Raw genomic sequence first — 22,410 nt, 5'->3', positions numbered from 1 at the left:
CACCGTCTATTGTATCCACGTATTTCTCGCACACCAGATTATAAATAGCTTGAAAAAAACCTGTCATCTTTGTATAGAAAACAATTAGCAGAGTTCCCAACAGTATATATATAGCTATTCAGTAGATGACTGCTGAGAGAAACAAGGAAACTTTATCGTTTTCAACGATCTGTAGAGTGAATTGTGCATACAATGTATATGTACATACAATAAGCTAGACAAAGATTAATAGAAAATAAATAATACTTGTTTTTTTCTACCGGTTCTTTTAAGTAGCAAATAACCTAATGGAATATGCATACATAAATATAAATATAAGGAGGACCTGATTTTTATACATAATAAATTCATAAAAGAGGCAAAAGTGAAAATCTGAAATGTGAACAATAGAGCTACATGTTATAAGTGGGGTTCAATTATAGATAAGAGTATCATAAAACATCTAAGTTTGCTTTACCTTTACTCCTTCTGTGCAGTGATGGATTTACAGCTTTTTCCCCATGTACTTCAATTTTTCTATTTTTAAAATCAATATATAGTCATCCAGCTTAAGTTCAATAAGTGTACAATAAACACTAAAGATATGCTAGTTTCAGCATAAGTAATGATATCTCCGTTTGTTTTAATTTTATTGATTTCATGAAAATATTATTCTTAACATATTCATTTTCACCCCATTTTCTTTTTAACATTAAGGAAATAAGGAAAGTGTCATTCAGGTAATTGTATGAAGAAATGAAAGTATACAAGCACAAAACAAAGTTTTGCTGAAATTAAACTATTGCATAAAAGACAGCAATACTGGGATATATGGTTGTTGATTGATAGATGATCTTTGGGATTCTAAGTTTAAAAGTATGCTTGAAATGTCTCAGAAAAAAATTGTAATTAAAATGTATTGGGGTGAAAATGGTTAGTAAAATTACATATGTTTCAAGTGCACAATTCTTAATACATCATCTATATATCACATTGTGTGTTCTTCACTCAGAGTCAGTTCTTCTTCCATCACCATATATTTGACCGCATTTACCCTCATCTACCACACCCCACACCCCTTATCTTCTGGTAACCACTAAACTCTTGTGTATATCTATGAGATTTGTTTCTTTGTTTGTCTTGTTCCTTTTTTGTTTTCAGTTTTATATCCCACATATCAGTGAAGTCATATGGTTCTTGACTTTTTCTGTCTGATTTATTTCACTTAACGTAATAATCTCAAGATCCATCCATGTTGTCGCAAGTGGCACTATTTCATCTTTTCTCATGGCAGAATAGTATTCCATTGTGTATATATGCCACATCTTCTTTATCCAATCATCTATCGAAGGACACTTTGGTTGTTTCCATGTCTTGGCCACCGTAAATAAAGCTGCAATGAACATCAGAGCACATATATCTTTACAGATAAATGTTTTCAGAAATTTGTAAGTTGTTTTAAAGCTGAAATTTTGAAAACTAAGAATCATCTATAATGTAAGGTGCTGAACAAACAGGACAATGATAATAACTAACAATGTTGAGTGTTTACTATTGAACAGGTACTTTTCTAAGAGTTTTACATTCACTAACTCATTTACTTCTCATAATAACCTATGAGAAAGGTGCTATGATTATCACCATTTTGTACATGAGAAAGGTGCTATTATTATCCCCATTTTATAGATGAAAATACTGGCAAACTGAGAAACAAACATAACTAAGGTCACACAGATGTCTATAGTGAGTGGTTGAGCTAATATTAAAGCTGAGAAGTATTGTTCTACAGCCAACACTCATCACTGTATCTCTCTCTCTCTCTCTCTCTCTCTCTCTCTCTCTCTAATCAAAGATGAACAGAAGTGGGCTGAAAATGACCCTTTAGAACGTGGTTTGTGTGATGTATATTTTCAAGTTCCTTCCATAGGAGGTCTTAATTACATAGTCTGTGAACTGGAGAGGAGTACAAATGAAAAGGGCAGCTTTCAAATTCCATTTTGTCAGTGTGCATGCGCAACACGCTGATCTTCCACCTTTGTAAAACTATTATAGTATCTAGCACAAAAACCCAAAGTTTTCTAAATGTAAAATTGTTCACTAATCAATTTACAACATAGAGGCAAGTAAGCTTGAAAATTAGTAGGGATTTAATATCAAGAAATGAACAAAGGGCTGATATGATAAAAATCACTAACATTAGAAAATTACTTACAACAATATTAGACAGTTATTGTCTTTTTTTCCACTGTCTTTACTTTTAATCGTTATGAGACTATATGTTTGTGACTATATGTATTATTGTCGGCAGTGCCTTCTCTCAAAACCTGGTGATTCAAAGGAAATAGGAGGAATATGGATGAATATAAGGGGTAGAGAGAGGAGGAAGTCGATCGATCAACTACTGCTTATTGGCAGTCTAAACTGTGAGGGATTGGAAAACGTGAGGAGTGTCAAACTGACTTATGTCATCTCAGCAGGAGGGCACCAATCACAGCCCCAGGCAGTTAACAATCCATAAGGGTTTGAGGCAAAAGAATGAAAGATGGTCAGATTAAATTTCTAACTTTTAGGATTAGAGAAAGCCAAAACATAACTTTCTACTTCTGTCCCTCACTTTGGCATTTAATTCTCTTAAAAAATAGTTTTACAAACCAATCAGATCAGTATTTGAGTGCTCAAATGGGAATCAGGTGTATTTGAGTTATTTTCTACTCTTCACCTGAAACTGATAACGTTAGGCAATATGCTGTATAGTTATTTTAAAACTTGGGCACAGACGACACAGTGTAATTTATAAATATATGTTCTTTCTGCTTTACATAAACTTTGATTTAGCCACACACTGAACGTTGTTCTACAACAATGCTTAATAATCTCAGGGTTCAGTTTTAGGTAAGTAGACAGATTGATATAAAGAAAATTGGACGTGGTGAGGTCATATAACAGAGAGACACAATCTACTTTGAAGTTAGGAAAGGCTTTATGGAAGAAATGATATCTCATTGTGATCTAAGAGACTGTTAGATTTAACCAAATATGTCTGAAGCATGGTAGGAGAAGTATAACAGTGTATGGTGAGGGGGTGTTCCAAGTAAAGGGAAAAGTAAGTTCAAAGGCAAAAGAGCCAAGATAATTTTCCCATTGGCTTGGGACATAGAGATCCAGTTGAGGAATTCCAAGAAAGAAAAAAGCTAGAGGTACAAACAGAGTCAAGTTGCTTGTGGACTTTTTTTTTTTTTGTACAGGAGAGAAAAGGTTGTTCAGTGCATGTGCACAAGGACATATGTGTATGTGTGCGGGAGGGTAATAGAAGATAAGAAATTGCCAGAAAGTGCATGGAGGCAAAGAAATCAGCATTGCCACAGGGGCTCCATCTGTGGGTTTAATGGCTGCAGATATCAGTGCAGCCCTTGGTGCCCTAAGAAAAAGCACCAAGAGTATTTATGGACATCCATGAGGCTCCCCAGAAATACCACATTTCTATGCTGTAAGTAGCTGTAGGTTCTTCGGAAACAAGTTGGGCCTAAAAATAATGAAATATGTGTCATTCCTATGACACCGTATGTATCCTGAAGCCTATGAAGACAGCAGAAACTCAGATGACAACTCTTTGCCAGTTAAAAATAGAGATAGACCATCTTCCTTTTATAGTCATGTGATGATATCTGATCCTATGGTGGTGATATTGATCTAGAAATGAGCCAAGGAATAAAGCAAGAATCTCTTTCTCTTGTGTCCTATGCAAAACATTACAATTCTGTCAGAGGGAGAGTACAATAAAACAAAGGAATTGCATGAAAAAGGGTTTCTAAATCAATTCTAAGGAACTGAGATGAAATCTGGAAGCTCTAGTTCAGATACTTTTGAGGATTTTGAAGAGGAGCATGAGTCAGAGCTGGCAATTGGGAAGCAGCTGGTTGACTTTCAGAAGAAAGGATGTAGGTACCACCACTGCAAGTTTTACATGTGCTGGGTAAGCATTTGCATAGTTGGACCAGGTCCATTGGTGTCCAAATAAGACAGAGGCAGTAGTCATTGAAATTCTTTAGTTCTGTACAATGGCAGAAGTTTTGCTTTGTAATAAGGATACGTCATAAAAAGCGATATAATTACCTTAAGAAGGAAAATTGTTTAGACATATCCCCCACTAGTGAACCTTCTGGCTTTCAACCAGTAGCATGCAACTCCATGAAACCACAGAATATTAGTAATGATCTGTTTGTGTTCAATTATAACTAAGGTGTCCGATATTCAACCTCCTCCCTGTAGTGTGTGAATGTATTTGCACAATATGTATGCTTAGAGAAAGGCTCAGCTTCTATCTGTTCATCTAGAGGTTGCGGTATTAATAGGTTGTACACTTCATTGATTTTTAATTAATTTATTGAGAGACACAGCGGATAACTGCAGCCCACAGGCATGTTCATTTTCATTGCAGTCCATGTCTTTATTGATCAGCTGCCTAAGCAGCAGAAGTAATCCATTTTAAGTATACTTCTCTGAGAGAGTGTGGACACTATACGATTCACTCGTCCCGTTGTAATGATATTGGCAAGAGGTCAGTGAGAGGGGAAAACTGTAGCATGTTTAGTATTCTCTTGGTCCAGGCCGATAAGCTTTTTACCTACTATTTATTTAGTAGGAAAGCAGTGTTTTTTCACATGTACTTTTAAATCTTACTTTATTTATTTGTTTATTTTATTATTATTTTGTTGTTTCTTGAAGAGAATTTAGAGTCCCAAGAAGGCTGCCCTGTAAATTCTTCCAATGAAAGTTTCCAAAAGCTTATAAAAGGTGGTAAATTAACTTTTTGAAGAAAAGATAGGGAACAAGAAGAAAAACATTCTGTTATCCCTGCCAGCCTCAGGAATCTGTAAATGGTGTCCTCATTCACTTCTTCCTGGTATTGTAATGTCATCTTTGGGGGTTTGGCCTAAGTGCTGCAGGGCTTGCTTTCCTCTATCCCGTCATAAATATTGTAGACTTTTAAATTTGCTCCACCTACACTACAAAAACAAAACCAAAAAAAACGCCACTACCTGTAATCCAAAAATGCCACTGTCAGTCAAGTGACAAGCAATCCTTAAATTGTCCAAAATACATAGTTCAATTCACAAACAGTTTGTAAAGTGCCTCCAGAGGCACCATCTTTGCGGAACCCAAAGCGATCTGTTTCTAAGCGTTAAGTACATATTATGCACAAAAGTTTTAGCTTCATTGAAGTCTTAGGGAACCCATTGCCTGTATAACAATCATTTGTTATACTCATATGTGCTGTCTTTTGTTAGCTTCATATATTGTTTTATAATCTACTGGCTATAAAGGTAAAATTATTGCCTCCAGGGTAAAGATGCCTGCAGTCAAATCTTGTTTCTTATAAGCTTTGTCCTTTGCTAGCTATCACCATTAGGCGAGTATTTTTCTCTGTGTGTCAGTTTCCTCATCTTAAAATGGGAATAATAGTAGTAGAGATCTCATTGAGTTCTTCTGAGTCCCTGTACATATACAAAGCACTCAAAACTGTGCCCTACCACAGAGTGCTTCATTAAATGTTAACTTTTATATATACAACATGCATAATGATAACATACACAATTATATTTTGTCTTCCCCATATGATTTTAGTGTTCTCGACTTGTAAGAAACCTCTCTATGTGTATCTTCCACAGTGACTATTTATACCACTGTGTGTCTGGATTCTCCTACACTAAAATTAGTGCTGAATAGTAGATAATTTATATTGTTAAACAAATTTATAGCATTGCACAAATAGTGTTTGTGCTCAATTCAATTTGTTTGTAGTGTCAAAGTCATGGAGGTAAGTTTGGTGCTCATCAATAGGGGAATAGACAATAAGTTGACTGTGCATGCTTGTGTTAAATATATATATGCTTGTGAGTTTAATTTCATGGAACAATGATAAGCAATAAACTGGACTATGTATAGCAACATGGTTGAATCTAAAAAAAAGCATAATGAGCAAAACGTGATCCTACTTAGTGCGCACCACTATTTATGTATTAGAAATAACACAAAATGCTTTTGTTAAATGCAGATAAAAATAAATAAAATATGTATGAAGGAATGGAAACACATACATTAAAAACACTATTATGAATATTTATGATGGATAGAAGAATGGGATTGGGGTGGAGAGTAGAGGGGAACAGTGATAATACTGCACATAAATTATAGAGTATGGTTAGCTCAAAATTCCATGTACCTGAGGTCCTAAAAGAAAACAAAGAAAAGCGGCATACATATTGCCTTAGGTGGACTTCCAGAAAAGTCTCTGAGACAGATTTGCATGCAGGACATTTTTTGTTGTTGTTGGCAAGTATGCTCAAGAACAATATCCAAAAGGCAGTGAAAAAGCATTATTAGGTAGAGGGAAAAGTTGGGCTATGATGAAATTGCACCAGAGGTCTCATCTAATCCCCAGGGTACCCTGGAACTGGAATAGCTCATCAAAGTTGCCCAAGGGGGTGTGGCCTTTGTAACCATGCATCAACTAATTACTAGATGTAGCTGCTTCCTGTGAAAGGGTAAAATACCCAGAAAAGTGGCTCCATTTTCAGTTAGGGGGGCAGTGCCCCAAAAATGATGCAACTGAGATGGGAGCCATCATCAGTCAATACACCCAGAAGCTGAGAATATGAGTCCATTGATCCTGAAGAGGTTCTAGGGTCTACTACATGCGGGGCGGGGGGGCGGGGGTGCACACCCATGCATGAGCACACTCAGATATATCATTGGGACACTGAAAACATGTTTCAAATAGCAACAAATAATGTTTTCATTACATATTATTAAAATGACAGAAATTTGGTTATCCTCAATTTCAAAATCTTAAGAACTGCAACTGACCAAGTCTCTTAAAGATCAGATGTAGATACAAGTGAAAGATATGAGAATTAACCATTTTTAACTCCAAGCCAGTCTGAGACAATCATGTAAATCTGCTTTCTTCCTCTGAGCAGCGTGATAGGAAGAACATTCAGGAACAAGTAGAATGAGACACACAAGTCACTACACCTAACACTGCTCGACAGCCAGTAGGTATTTCAGTTGGCTGCCGATTCTTTTGTCTTACAGTAGTCAAATAGTATTTTGAATAAGAGGGCTGGAATTGAGGTTATTTATTTATTTAGCAAACCATGGTATCTTAGAATATTGAATGTTCTAGGTGTTTTACAAATATTAAGCCATTGAATCCTGAAGACAATCCTCAGGTTAGGTATTATTATTATCTCCATTTAGTGGATAAGAAAAGTACAACCCAAATAAATTTGCCCAAGTTCACACAGCTACTAATAGCCAGAGTTTATTTCTGATCCGTCACCTTAAACATTCGGTGCACTGAACTGACTTTTACTAAAACATATTCACGGCTCTCGCTAAACATTTGAAGGGAGGCATCTACTCTACCTCTTTCCTGACTGTTGTCTGTGTCTATTATTGGACCATGATTTAATATTTTAGATGGATATATTTTACAGTTCCATCTATCCTGGAATAAAAATTTAAAGCTAGAGGACACCTCAGAGATCATTTAAGCCAATCTGTCACTTTTATAGGAGAGGTGAAATGAGCACCTATGGTCGTAAACCCAGTGAGCAGCATGTCAGGACTTCTTCTACCTCACAACATTCAGTTCTGTATGCTTTCTACTCAGCCATGAATCAGCTTTGGCTGGTTGACAAGACTTCTCAGTTGATTCAATTACAGAGCCCCCTTAGTTCCCCTTCATGCACTATTTGGATGAAGTCAGTTAGTTCTTTAAAAAAAGTCCGCCTTTTTTCCCTTGACCATGCTCATATCTTTAGCCCTAACAGTAGAGAGCATTATAATTGTTCTTGTCATTGTTTTTCCTGGTAGAATTGCTTTTAGAAGGAAAGGTAGAAAAAGAGTGATTTTCATTTGAAGCTCCTTTCCTGAAGCTCCTTGTTATTGAGAAAGCTTCTGGTTATTAGAATGAAAACAGGAAGAAAAACATGTCCTCTTGCTAACTCCAGAGATTAATGCCTGTGAGAGCTGATTGCAGCTTGAAATTTTTAGCTCCATATATGTGTTTGATGAAATTGTCACATGGCCTATATGTGGGAAACGAAGATCTATTGTCAGATATAGTCTGGTCTCTCTTGACTTCTGTTAGCTTCCTGTAGCTGGGCAGAATACATTTTCACATTGGATTAAATAATAATAATAATAATAATGATGATTTTTGCTAGACAGCTGTGACTCAAATATCATAAGATTAAAAAGGTCATTGCTAGATGTTCTTCAATAGCAATGTTTTAAAACTAAGTGTCACTGTTTTGTTTTGTTTTTCCATAGAGCAGTTTATATATAAGTCAATTCTAACCACAGCTTAAAACTTTAAATTCAATTATAATAAAATTATCCTTGGATTCTGTATTAAAGTGCATTTCTGAAAGTCAAGAGTAAAATTTGACTTTCCCTAGGTTCTCTGTGTTCACTGACATATAATTTAAAAGGTATGAGCAAAATAGAAAATAAGTAAGCATTCATTGAAAAGTTATTATAACACACAGAGCAAAAATGAAAAATGATAAAATTCTGAATGGTTTAGATAACGGTAAATTCTGAATACTTTGTGTAAAATCAGACTTATAGTACCTGGATCAAAAAGTAGATAAAATGCTCCTAAAACTCATCTACTGAAAACTCCCCTTAGTGCTGAATGACAAAAGGCAGATACTTTGGTACAACACGTTTACTATTTTATTCACCCATGGAAAATATTATACAGCATTGAAAACTTTTTGACCTCTTTTGTAACCTTTATTTCACTAAATTCCTGAATCTGTGATCTATTTATGGAGGGCACCAAATATTTTAATAGATTCCCTACATTTTTCTTCTCCTATATGGCAGCATCCTCAGGTGAGTCATTATTAAAATAATACTTCCAACAGTAATTATTCTAAAACTTGTATCTACACATTAATCATGATGAGTAGGTTGTAGATATATATATATATATATCACCATTTGCAAACATTTATTGAACACCTACTGTGATATATTAGTTGAGGTTCACAGATTTTCTGAAATAAGCAATTCATTTAATGAAGGTATATGATTCTTGTGTGTGCTAGGACTATATCCAGCTATGGAACAATGATAAGAACATGCTTATTCTGCACTTATTACATGCCAGTTACTATTTAGTGCTTTACATGTAACCTATTTAATCTTCACAACAACCTGTGAGATAGGTGCTATCATGGCTGTTTTAGAGAAGAGAATGGTAAGTGACAAAGTGTTTAATTAACTCACCAGAGTCACACAGCTGGAACATGGCAGAGCTGGGGTTTGATCCAGACAACTGACTCCAGAATCTGCACTCAAACTCACACCACCATCCTGCATACCTTGGGGACAAAGCAAGAACTGAGTTCCCAATTCACACAATTCAAATTCCTGCTATATTATAAATGGTTCTATAATTTAGCTGAATGTTAAATAGAAATACAAACAAGTCAATCACCATTGCCTTGAAATTTACAGAAACATCTAAAACTATTTTTTTTTTCTGTGAAAGTAACTGGAATATTTTAAAGGTATATGACTTCACTGTGTACATTGATTTCTACATACCCACACAACCCTGTGATCCATCAAAAGAGCAGGTAGGCTTAAATATATGCAGATTTAGAGTTCCACATCAGGGGATCAAATCCATGTTCTCAGCCAGATGACTTGGAGCAAGTAACTTGTGCTCTCATAGCCTTGGTTTTCTCATATTTTAAATGGGATGAAAACAGTATGCATCTCATAAAGTGAAGTTAACGACCGATGAGGAAGTGTTGAGTATAATTCCTGCCATGTTCTAAGTGCTCGGTCAATGTTAGCTGTGGTTGTCAGTGTTAGTATTCCCATAACGTACTTCAACTGAGCTGACATGGCAAGGATGTGGGAGTTGCTACAGCTCAAAGTCAAAGGTTTCTTTTCAACAAATGCAGCATTCTTCTATCATAATGAATGACTCTTCTTTAATCATCTTTGAACTTCAAGGGACATCAGTTTATTTTTGTCACTGCCTTTTCTAATAACTATCTACCTCTTTAATGCCTCACACTCTGATTTAAGGAGTGGTTTCATTTTAAGGCAATCTAGCAGAGAATGTGACTCTAATGAGATCTTCCAGTAAGAAAATCCTACCTTAATGATTGATGTGGAGAAGCCTATTGTGAGCAATCCATAGATGATTCAACACTCTAATTCAGGGTGTGAAAGTAGGACTAAGGTGGCAGTCATAATTAAGGCTTTGAAAGTGTGCATCTGTACAATGATATTTCATAATTACAAAGCAACCATAACAATGTATTTTGATGGTTTGGTAATGATATAGATGCTTCTGGTTGTATTTATTTTAATGATGGTTGGGTGGGTGGGACAATTGTATAGCAATTATCATCTGGTTTCCTCAACTGATTTTTTTATTGTTTTGAAGAAAATACATTTTTTTCTGGACAAATAGCAGTGCACTACAAGGTATTCTATCACCTGCTGAGGCGTGGTGTATAGAATATGTAGGAGCTTTTCGAGTTTTTGAAATTTTGCTTGTGATGTAAAATGCATCAGTAGAGTTTTGGTGAATGGGACATTTCTTAAAAGGACAAAATTATTGAAAATGAATTATCTCCAAGGCAATACATTTATTTATTTACTTTTTGATCCTTCAAGTCATCTAAGGGCTATATGTTTTCAGATTCACTTTATTCTAGGAATTGTGAAGTTGGCATAATCAAGTGAAAAGCACAGTTTAGGAAAAGGGGCAGAAACTCCATAAATCCCAATCGTGGGTGGATTTCAAAAAACACTCATACATGTGGTGTCACCCAACTGCTGACTGATTGGAACATCTCAGGCAGTATCTCCAATGGTTGTGTTTAATGGGCATTTATATAGAGTTTGGCACATGATGTCGTTTGAAGCAATCTTCTCTTTCCACTACGCTGAGTATACAGTTCATAATTTTTTGACCTGTGTGATTTATGTGTCTGTTTTCTACAGCTTTTATTTTGATATCAGAAACCGTTAATCTTTCAAAGTCCTGCAGTTGTAATATTAACTGCACACAGCACTGATCTGCAATTTGCATGAGAGTATGCTTTAACCATTTTATAATAATTCTGATTTGCTTTTGAATGACAATTTTTTTTACCACCTAAATCCTCAAATAAAGAATCCCTCCTAACTCTTTAATAAAAATATGTTTATTTAAACAAAATATATTCACTCTAGCCCTCTGAGTTCATTTCTTTGGCATTATATCAACCTTTTAGTTAAGACTAGTATTTAATGGCTCTTAGTTTCCCTACAGCTGAGGTAATGATTTATAATTATTGCTTCTATGAAATTTAAAAAATCTGTGTAGATACTAATATATATGTTATGTGTACATAGATGGCATATCTACATATAATATATGCATCTGTATGTGTACATAAGTATATGTAACGTGTGTGTGTATGTGTGTGTGTGTGTTTATTGGGGGAGAGTCAGCTATATCTCTTGTTGGCAATCAGTAATACATTTTATTTTCAATTATCCTGTATGTGTCATGAAGACAACATATTAAAGGCTAATTTGAGGGTCGTTATAAACTATATAATTTCATTTGTGGGTTCTTATAATAACAACTAATGTCGTCAAAGCCATTTTTTAAAATTATAGGCTGTTAATGACTCTAGGGTATACTTTATTTTTGCATAATTAATAATAACAGTATGATTCTCCAGCCTTGATAGACTCAATGATTGCAATTTTGGCCGTTAAATATTTATATGAAATACCCCTTTTAAAATTATAGATAGGTAAGTTTGTTTGGAGTGGGTGTGTAGGGCAAAATGATATGACACAGAAGTTACTGAGAAGAAAATATTAGGAATATGTGAATTAGCCCAAATATGAGTACATGTTAGCTTAACTACTAAGACACCTGCACACCTCACTAATGAAAGTGTTTGCAAAAGAATATCAAGTCTGGGGGGAAAAATGATCTAACATTTAGCTCATGTGTAGGTAATTTATTCTTCTTCATCGGAATTTAGGGAGAAAAGGCCAAGCTATTTGTGGTTTGCTTTTTTATCCCAGATTTTCCCTAATTTTGAAAATATTCCAGATTCTGCTTCATGTAGAGAAATCAAGTACTTTCAACTGAATGCCAAGAAACTTTTTAGATAATGGAAAAGCTTAGGCATTAAGTGATTATCATTGGGCAACTTGGTGTTTTTCAGGGAATGATGTATCTGGAAGAAAGACGGCTTGTTCATCGTGATTTGGCAGCTCGTAATGTCTTAGTGAAATCTCCAAACCATGTGAAAATCACAGATTTTGGACTAGCCAGACTCTTGGAAGGTGATGAAAAAGAGTATAATGCTGATGGAGGAAAGGTGAGTATCTTTTTGAGAGAAATAATGCTTGAAAACGTAGTATGATATCCTTTTATCTCCTTATATTTTTATAGGCAGAAGCCAGTAAGCTTTAGGTCTAAGAGATTATAAAATTCCAGTTCTACCATTTGCCTTCTCTCTGCCCAGGGTAAAAAAATATATAGAGAGAATACATCACCAACTTTGATTTCTCAAAAGTAGCTAAAATAAGATGATGTATGTCTGAACCCATGTGGTATTTATGTCAGATCCAGTGTTGGAAAGTGAGTGGATCCTTAGGGACTCTAGAAAGTAAACTTTAATCCAGGGCCATAGAAATTGCTCCATTGATCCTAAAAACATAGGACTGATTCTTACATAAGAACACAACTTCTCTCTCATAGATTAGAGAGAAGCTTGGCTACTACTAAGAACCATAACTCACTGGAAGACTGACCATTCTATTTAACTTCTTATCCTCCTACACCAGATACAACAGATTCCTCTTATCTGGCTCTTTTCTAAGCTTTTATCATAGTGTATGAGTTACGATTTACTTTATTTATTACCTGACTCTTTCCACTAGCATGTAATTTGCTATAGCCCTGGGGTCTGAACAGTGCCACAGTCTATTCTATCTTTTCTGATGCTCCTGCCTGACAACTGTGTCCCTTCCTCTCTCACCCACCATATGTTCGTGCCTTTGTTCCAATTATTTTCTTTCCTCATTAACCCATGGTGAAATTTGCCATTCTGGGCTAACCAACTAGTATACTCTTCATGTGGAGGTCCCTCTCACTTGACTGTGGAAACTGAGACCAGGAGAGGTCAAATGAAATAAGCAAATGCAACTTTAACCTATGGTGATCTATAAGCTTATGCTGACAAAAAGAAAATATTATTTGTATATCATATAAGTATTTTTATTATGTGCCTTATGCATCATGGCTCATCCAAATATGTATTATAAAGTTTGTAATGGTAAGATTCCAAATGCTTAACATTGACTTTTATACTAAACTCTTACATAACTATATATATTCAAATGTTATCATAGGGCAAAATAACATAAAATTTATTTCAAAAAAACCTTCAATTCTGTAGTATTATCTGGCTTTTTCTTGACTTTTATTAGACTAGTTTGCCTGTTTACTGCCAAAAGTGCAGCAGTTTGAGACCACAGCATTGAAATTCACTACAAGATTACACAAAAGTAGAAGTCTATAAATCACATGACTTCACTTGTCGTGAGAACATACAGCCATAAGATTTGTCTAAAGCAAGATTCATTGTAGGTTTAAATGCCTAGTAACCATTAAGTCTTTATCAAGCCACCTGTGATTTAAACTTACTTCTGTAGCACAATGTCTGTAGTCCGTAAAGTCAGCTAACTCCTAGCCCATAGGGAAATTACTTTCAATGTGTCTTCTGTTCCCTTTCACTGAATACCATGTTTCTGTCATCGAGTTACCTTGGTGTCACCTTGGTGAGCAGCCAACCTCAGGATTTCAAAGGCCTATTTAGTTTTAAGCTTTCAACTGCAAAGAAGAAGTGTTTATCTTTATTCCATAGGATCTAATTATATTTCCAGCTATGTAATGCTGCCCTTCGTAGTTGAAACTCATTCTGCTGACCCATCATCAGCAGAGTATGTGAGTTGAGTTGTTTTGCTCATAGTCATGATGGATTTGTACTGATTCTTTCACATTCTTTTGTATAATTCTTATATTGAAAATGGCACATATTTTCAATACTGGCTAAACAAGATGAGGGAGATCATTTGTGGAAAAGGTACAAAACAAGGCTAACTTGGAATTTATTATTTTAGATGTGTTAGTGACCGAATTATATGAGAGGAGAAGGGAGGGGACAAGTGTAGAAAGAGTCCATTTCACTAGTGGTCGGGTATTTGTCTGAGGGTAAAAAGGGATAACTGAGATTATAAGGAATCCCATTTTGGGGAAACAAGTATAATATGACCCCATTTTTACAATACAGGCTTGATGTTTATAGTATTGTCATAATGTTAACTAGTAAATTAATTACTGAACATTAAGAGCTATAAAAAGTGATACTTATTTTATCATTTTACTTTTCACTGTTTATGAAGATATTTAAAAAATAGATCTATCATTAGGTTAATTTACTTTATGAGTTTTATAATTTCAATTTATTTGTTCCCTGTGTTGAAAAATAGCATATTTATATTTTCTATACACACAATCAAAAATATAATTGAAGCAAGTCTAAAGACTTACATTTAGGAAATAAATATAGGCAATACTTGTTATATAACTATAAAATTTTCACTTCTTGTTTCTCTATAGATGCCAATTAAATGGATGGCTCTGGAGTGTATACACTATAGGAAATTCACCCATCAGAGTGACGTTTGGAGCTATGGTAAACAAATCTTCCCTGTGATTTAAGGCTTTTAAGGCAAAAATAAATGTTCATGCAAAGTATCTTAATCCAAATTATTTTATTGTGTTGAAAATACCTATTTATAAGCCTTGTTTTTGAATCAATTAACATTTTACTCTTCAATTAAAAAAAATTCTAAATACTATTGTAACCTGTCTTTTTAGTTATTCTTTGCTTCCCTAAAATGTAATATATTAATATCTTGGTTGAGTTGTCTACCATAATCTTTGGTTTGGTAGAAAATTGATAATTTTGACAGAAATAAAACAGCCAAGTTTAGTTTAGGTAGAATTTCATAGTATCTCAGGGCCATAATTTTCAGCAACTCTTTGAAAACATAACTCTAAATACAATGAATGTTACAAAACAAGAACTTTTTTTTCTTGTGGGAATTTCTGTTCTGTACTAAGAAAATGGCAATTATTGTTATAACAAAAAACAATTACTGAAAACAGTAAGGTGGAGTAATAAATTTGAGGGGAGGGATTAGAAAAAGTTTGCTAATTGCAGCTTTTTTTTAAATTTACGAAATACTTTTGAAGTAAACAGATGTACTACAAGGTAAATAATATGAACAAGAAAAGAGTGATTTTTAAATTTAGAAAATTTATTTAATTGCATTTAACTCAGTTGTTGAGATGAGCTACTTTGTATCTGATTTTTTACAGCTTAAGTCCATCCACGTATTAGTAAGACTCAATCAATACTTTTTTAAGTATAAACACACCATATAAAACTAGCATTTCTTACAAATTAAAAGCATGTTGCCTATTTAATGAAAAAGTTGATGGTGGGATTTCAAAGCATGGTAGAATTTACTTTACAAACATTTAAGCTTAGTTTTATATTTTCTTTTAATTTTTAGAAAAAGTAATTAAACCATCCAATCACTAAAGAACTTATACCTCTTATGTAGAAAAGCATGATCTATCTGTAAAAAAATTTAGACATTTCTATGAAGTGGTTTTCTACGCCCCCCACATGTGTGCCAGGGGAGGTATTAAAATTTCCATGAAGGCGTCATGTAGTCTACTCAGCTTAAAACTATAAAGGGTTGTGTGTTTGAGATTTAGACCAGTACAGGGGAATACTGGACAAACTTACTTGTTAAACTGTAATGACTAAATAGAAAAAATAAATTTATCATATATAATCATTATGACATATGTATACCATGTGATCTATATAGCATGTAGATAAACATTTATATACTATATTATATAAATTGTCATATTGATAGATTTATGTATTATATTTTATATACTAGATTTATATATTACCGTATCTCCCCCTTTTGTTCTACTTATGTTTTCCTGAATTAATATAACCATCTGCTGCAGGCAAATTTTGAATTACCTCTAAAATAAGAAGTAAAGTGTATGTTGGCAGGGCAATCACATTTCTAATAGTAAAATTTAACTATGGGGGGAAATCCTGTTACTCAGGTTATAATTTTTATCTTCATGTTCAGTTGCAAAATCTCAGGAAGCTACTCAATAAAAATGTAAAGATGTATAGATAGATAGATGATAGATAGATCTCTGTTTTGAGACATAGCCCAATCATCAAACCATATCCATACAGCATTTTAAGATTTTTATGGTATATCATCATCGATTTCAAAAGCATACAAGAAAGACACAGATACATAATCTTATTTGCAGTGCACCTTTGTAGAAAATTGCCACTGGGTGCATCTTTATTTTTATAAAAATAAACATGCATCAGCTATGGTTTGTATCTTAAAATAATAGAATTGTAAGTTATGAGGATGTTTCTGACTTAGTTTTCTTGAAATTGTCCTTCTATATGAAATCATCTCTGTTTAACCCTATCTTATCATCACTTCTGCGAAGATATAATTAGATTATTGTTGGCAAAAGTGGGCGTTTGATGTTTCTGTTTTTGTTTTTGTATTTATGTTTCCATTTATTATATCTTTTGTTATTTTGATTTGTAATTGCTTTGTATCTTGCTTATGTTAGAAGTTTTGATAGAGATGTAAGAATATCCCTTCTGTGTTTTATAACTGCATAGGTAAATTAACATAAATAAATTAATACAAATTAAATATATGTTCTGTAAATATGACTGACTGAATAGAAATGAACGACTGTTCACTTCTTTTTTCCAGCCTGTCTCATGGACACTGAGTTTCAGTCATTGGTTCTATGGAGCATTCTTTAATATGCAAAATTAATTAGGATTTAATAATTATCAGTTAAATTGTGTCTCTAGTTCAATTTTGTGATGCCTACTTTGTGTGTATTATATCTTACATATAAATGTAAGATGTAAGCCTCACTCAGGCTCTCATGTGCTAAAGAAATGAATCAGTTTTATTCCACCTGTTCTCTTTATGTTAATTAAAAAGAGAGCCACAATTATTTCCCATAACATAAGGTATTCATTCAGGAACCCAGTTTAGCCATGAGGGGTTTTAATACAAAGATGTTAATCTCAAATTTAGTCAATATCAGATCTTACCTGCAATCATATTTACTTGATACTGAATACACATGTATATAGTAAATAAATTATTTCATAGATTCTAATGTGGTGTGATAAAAGTTAACTTGAGTCAGCAAACATAAGCATTATTTATAAGTCAGAAATGGGGAACGCATTCAGTATTCTTATATCCACTTTGAATTGTCTCCACTACCCATTAAAAATTTCAAGACAATAATAGAGGAATTGAATTTCTCACAAAGATTTTGTCATTGAGCTTCTCATAATAGAGGAATCAGAAGAGCCTTTCTTTACACTGTTTTTGATTGCCCTCTTGGGAACATTCCTTTGCCAATTGCATATTACTGGTTTGCTCAAAGTCTGTTGTTAGTCTGCTTATGTAAGAATTTGCTCTCCAATTTAGGTGTCACTATATGGGAACTGATGACCTTTGGAGGAAAACCCTACGATGGAATTCCAACCCGAGAAATTCCTGATTTATTAGAGAAAGGAGAACGTTTGCCTCAGCCTCCTATCTGCACTATTGACGTTTACATGGTCATGGTCAAATGTAAGTTTGCAAAATAACTTTGTCATTACCATCATCATTCTTAGTAAAGTGATCGTACAGATTCATCTAGCTGCATAAGGTTTCTGTATATTGAAAAATATAAAAGTTCAAAAATAATTATGAAAGAATCATGTAAATACCTGTGTTTGTTGTGATTATTGTTATTATGAAGCAATGTCATGCTTCCATGCTATGAAGTCAAATTTATAAGACTGCTGCTCTTTCTGTTCATTTCACTTTGATTCTTATCATTTCTATGACATTCAAATTGCCTTTCATAAAGAGATGTAATTAGTCACAACAATGTTAGTAATTTTATAGGAAAATAGTAAACTACATAAATGATCTAAATATAAAGCTAGAAAGTGATAGTTTTACAAAACGAGTTAAATAGAAATGTTTACCAGGAAATTAGCAGGGCAAAATGGGTAGTGGGAAGACATGAATCTACTTTGAACTAAAAACATTATGAATGTTTTTTTGTTTTTATTTTCCAATTTGATCATTTGTTTACATCTAACTCTCTTACTTTCCTTTCTCCTTTCTATGCCCCAGATGCATATGTATTACAAACGTGTTATGGAAGTCTAGGCTCTTAATTTAAACAGAATTAGAGAAGTCTCTGGAGTTTCTGACTTAATTTAAGTGAGATTAACATTCAGCAATCCTTCTAGTGTAATCTGAGGTTTTCCGCTTTTGATTTACACAGGGTTAGCAAAGAAACAAACTGGTGAAGGTGAATAAGCATCTTATTAATAAGAGACTTTGGACCCAGGTCTACCCAGATTTATATTCATGACATGTGTGATACATTCTGACAGTGAGGGAAGAAATAAAAATGTGTTTTCCAGTTCAGGTCAGCATGTCCTTTTCTCTAAGTATAGTTCTATTTACTCAATATTTAGTTAGAAACTGATACCTCCCTGCAAAGTTAACCTTTTTTGGTTCTAATAGTTCTAGAAGCACCTATCTTCTTATTATCATCTTGACATCAACAGTATTTTTGTTAACTGTTTCTCTCAGTGGATGTATATAGAAAATAAATATTTCAACTTCATTAGGAGAGAAAAAAACTCAGGTGAAATAAATGATATATAAAATGACACTCATAAACTTCCAGCACAATAATAAAAATTGAACTTTGAGAAAAAGGAGAAACAAGGTTTATAGCTTTATTGGATCAAACATTGTTCACTAGTACTCTGTGAAAGAAAATTTAAAAGCATGCATGCATTATCTAATTTGATCCCATAACTAGCACAAGGGATGATTTAGATACTTCATGTAGAGACCCTGATGAAATAATGAAAAATTAGGGAAACATGTTGCCTAATAGAAATTTTGCCTTACTTTAGGTGTTTTAATATCTAAGAAAAGGGTCATTTGGCAAGAAAATCAAGGAAAGCTTGGTGCTTTTCTTCATGTCATCTCATCAGCTAAACAGAGCCTGGGGAAATAAGACCTACTTTACCTAGATTTCCAGCTAAATAATAATACACACATTGAAAATTGCTGATGTTATTTTTATGCTGGAAAGGCTAATACTAAGATAAGCTAATGGCTGTTGCTGAACAAATATTACCAATCACTTTGCATCAATTTTTTTGTGTTTTTCTGTGTGTTTTTTTTGGTTTTTTTGCCACCAGAAAAAAAGTAACATAAAACAGTTGCTTTCTGTTCTTTTTTTCCCCTTTGTGCTGGTGTACCACATTGTAACCAGCTATTATTATTATTATTATTATTATTACACTATTATTCTATTATTGTAGCATGGATGACATTACTCTATCTCACTCCTGATTAAAAAATGATAAATTGTATTCCAATCACCTCTTCTATAACCATCAAAGAAAAGTTTTAAAAGAAAATGACTTCCATACCTAAGAAAAAAGATCTGAAATTCTGTAGGTTAATATAGTCAGCCTAGGTTATATTTTCCAGGAAGAAAAATTAATTTTAAGTTAGAGCAACAAAATAAAAAGTTTGTTATTCTGTGGTATATTACATTTAGTTATGAGTGTCAACAAACTGATTTAGATAGAACCTCACCTATTGGATTGTTTCTTTCATCAGCTTCCTTTGTTTTCAGATCATTATTATTAAAACAATATTATTTAAAATTAACCTGTATTTTCATAAATTTTACATCATACTTTTTTCTAATTATGAGTATGACTTTTACTGCATGTACATTTCTAGGTTGGATGATTGATGCTGATAGTAGACCTAAATTTAAGGAACTGGCTGCTGAATTTTCCAGGATGGCTCGAGACCCTCAAAGATACCTAGTTATTCAGGTTAGTGCATTTGAGTTAGATTTTTTAAAGAATTTTCCAATGGCAAACTCACTTCAAAACATGGATAATAGCTGGACTTTGGAACTGTGGATGTCACCCCTCACAAATAGATTTACTAAGCAGAATATCATGTGAAATGACTTATTACTTAATGTCAGAAGAATTCCAAGCGCCTTCCCTTAATAATCAAGTGTCTCTGTTATTGAACAGCCAATAATTATAATTATTCATATACATAAAAAGCCTTTATCCTCAGACAAGGCTTTAGCACTCTGCTTTTTATTAACATTATGTGTAAGCCATGTTCATTATTATAATCTTCTCTTTCAGAATAAAAGAAAGATGGATTGTTCTTTTTAACTTGTCCACGGTTGAAGACAATGAATTAAAAGTTTTAATACATTGACATTTAATTTCCAAGAAAAATATTTGTAAATATGTTTTGTATTGTTTTGAGAAGTGTGCATTATCTAAGCATTATTCAGATTCAAATGTATTGATGTACACATGAATCAAATAATAGGCCAAAAGAACATTTTATATTGAACACTAGAAAAAATGGATTAGATAATTTAAAAATTGTAATATGTTTCTCTATGATGGTTTTTACCTAAACCATAAACAAATGGACCTTGGCTTACACTGAATTAAATTTACTCAATATAACAAGGTAGCTTTATCTTCATATCGATAGTCTGACATAAAGATGAAAGCTAGGTTTTAGAAGATAACAACCCAACTATCTTGATGCCAAATTAAGTTTCATAAACAAATTGTTCATCAAAAAAAATCACATAACTTTAACAAATGTACATATTTCCGAAACAGATAAGTAAAGAAAGAATATAACAAGGCTTTTGGTGTGTCTCCCACCACCATTTTGTTATGTGCCACCTGTGCTGTGATTTCAAATACTGTCACTTTAACAATGTTATGCTATAGAACAAACCATGGAGCCTATGTCTACTGATAACTCTTTCAAACCAACCAAAAAGATAAAGATTGATAAACCAACCAGCCTTTATTATTTATGCTGACAGTCAGAGCCCAAACACCACGTTGGCGATGAAGCCTACCCTTATTCTTAGATCTGATCAAGATTTTGCCTCCCTCAAAACATCCATAGCATTCTGCTTATTTATCTCTAATGGAATTTCTCATATTCTTCTTGTACTAAATTAATTTATCTTACCTTATCATATCTGAGCATATTATAGGCTTCTTTATGGCTGGCAGTTATGCAGAAGAATTATTGTTTTTTAAATGAGTGCATGAATTTTCAACCATTTGTTTCAATCCTACATAAATTTACTACAAAAACCACATATTAAGATAAAGGAAAAAAAATCTTTTTTGTATTCCTAATGACAATCCTTTAGGGTGATGATCGTATGAAGCTGCCCAGTCCAAACGACAGCAAGTTCTTTCAGAATCTCTTGGATGAAGAGGATTTAGAAGACATGATGGATGCTGAAGAATACCTGGTCCCTCAGGCTTTCAACATCCCGCCTCCCATCTACACTTCCAGAGCAAGAATTGACTCAAATAGGGTAAGAAGTAATTATATGCCAAGTATGGTATTATTTCTGAGAAATGAAATCATGTAAATATATTTTAAGAACTAAAATGACAAAACAATTATGTAGCATAAATCAGTGTGATTGCTAGATGAGAAACATACCATATACCATACCAACAAAAGATATGCCAAGCTTGCCACATATAGTTAATTTTGGAAGAAAAGCATGGACAATAAAATATACCCTCTGAAATATCTTCAAGATTTCAAAAGGAGAAACATTTTCTTCATCTTAAGTAAGTTAAAACAAATCTTAATTTTAAAAAAATCTAAAACCAAGTCAGATGAATAAAACTGTACGTGTTTATAAACAAATGGAAATGCTTACCAAGATAGGCTCTCTATTTTTCTTTTTTAATAAGATGATATACATTACTAGTCAAGAGGTAATACAAATACAACTCTCTTTCACTCACTTAAGGGACAGTAAATATTTTCTGTCAAATTGAACTAGAAACAGAAAACTGTATAATCTTTGAAGTAAATCCATCATATTGGGAGGACTGCTGAATCATTTCTAAGACATAGATTTAAGTTTTGAAAGAAGCTTCTGAAAATAATTTACATTTCATTTAACATATTAAGCCCACGCTGTAGGAACACCATTCTTTCTCTGAAAACTGTCAATCCTTATATTCATTTGTTTGTTTTTAAAAATCCATTCATCAGCCATTCAACATGTATTGAATATCTCTGCATCTGAGG

General features: G+C 33.4%; 1 protein-coding gene across 7 annotated transcripts in view; it reads left to right on the top strand.

Annotated features, from left to right (window-relative positions):
• Nucleotides 1–22,410, top strand: part of ERBB4 (erb-b2 receptor tyrosine kinase 4) — a 1,035,063-nt gene that overhangs the window by 977,464 nt on the left and 35,189 nt on the right. For all 7 annotated transcript variants that reach the window (XM_074312694.1, XM_074312715.1, XM_019727015.2 and 4 more), the window contains 5 exons: nucleotides 12,249–12,404; nucleotides 14,711–14,786; nucleotides 17,683–17,829; nucleotides 20,029–20,126; nucleotides 21,506–21,676. In XM_074312694.1, coding sequence (XP_074168795.1) covers nucleotides 12,249–12,404; nucleotides 14,711–14,786; nucleotides 17,683–17,829; nucleotides 20,029–20,126; nucleotides 21,506–21,676 — 648 coding nt within the window. The remainder of the gene's footprint in view (nucleotides 1–12,248; nucleotides 12,405–14,710; nucleotides 14,787–17,682; nucleotides 17,830–20,028; nucleotides 20,127–21,505; nucleotides 21,677–22,410) is intronic.

Source organism: Rhinolophus sinicus, linkage group LG01 (genome assembly GCF_036562045.2).
Source record: "Rhinolophus sinicus isolate RSC01 linkage group LG01, ASM3656204v1, whole genome shotgun sequence".
NCBI classification, from domain to species: domain Eukaryota; kingdom Metazoa; phylum Chordata; class Mammalia; order Chiroptera; family Rhinolophidae; genus Rhinolophus; species Rhinolophus sinicus.
This window is presented reverse-complemented; position numbering and strand designations above follow the sequence as displayed.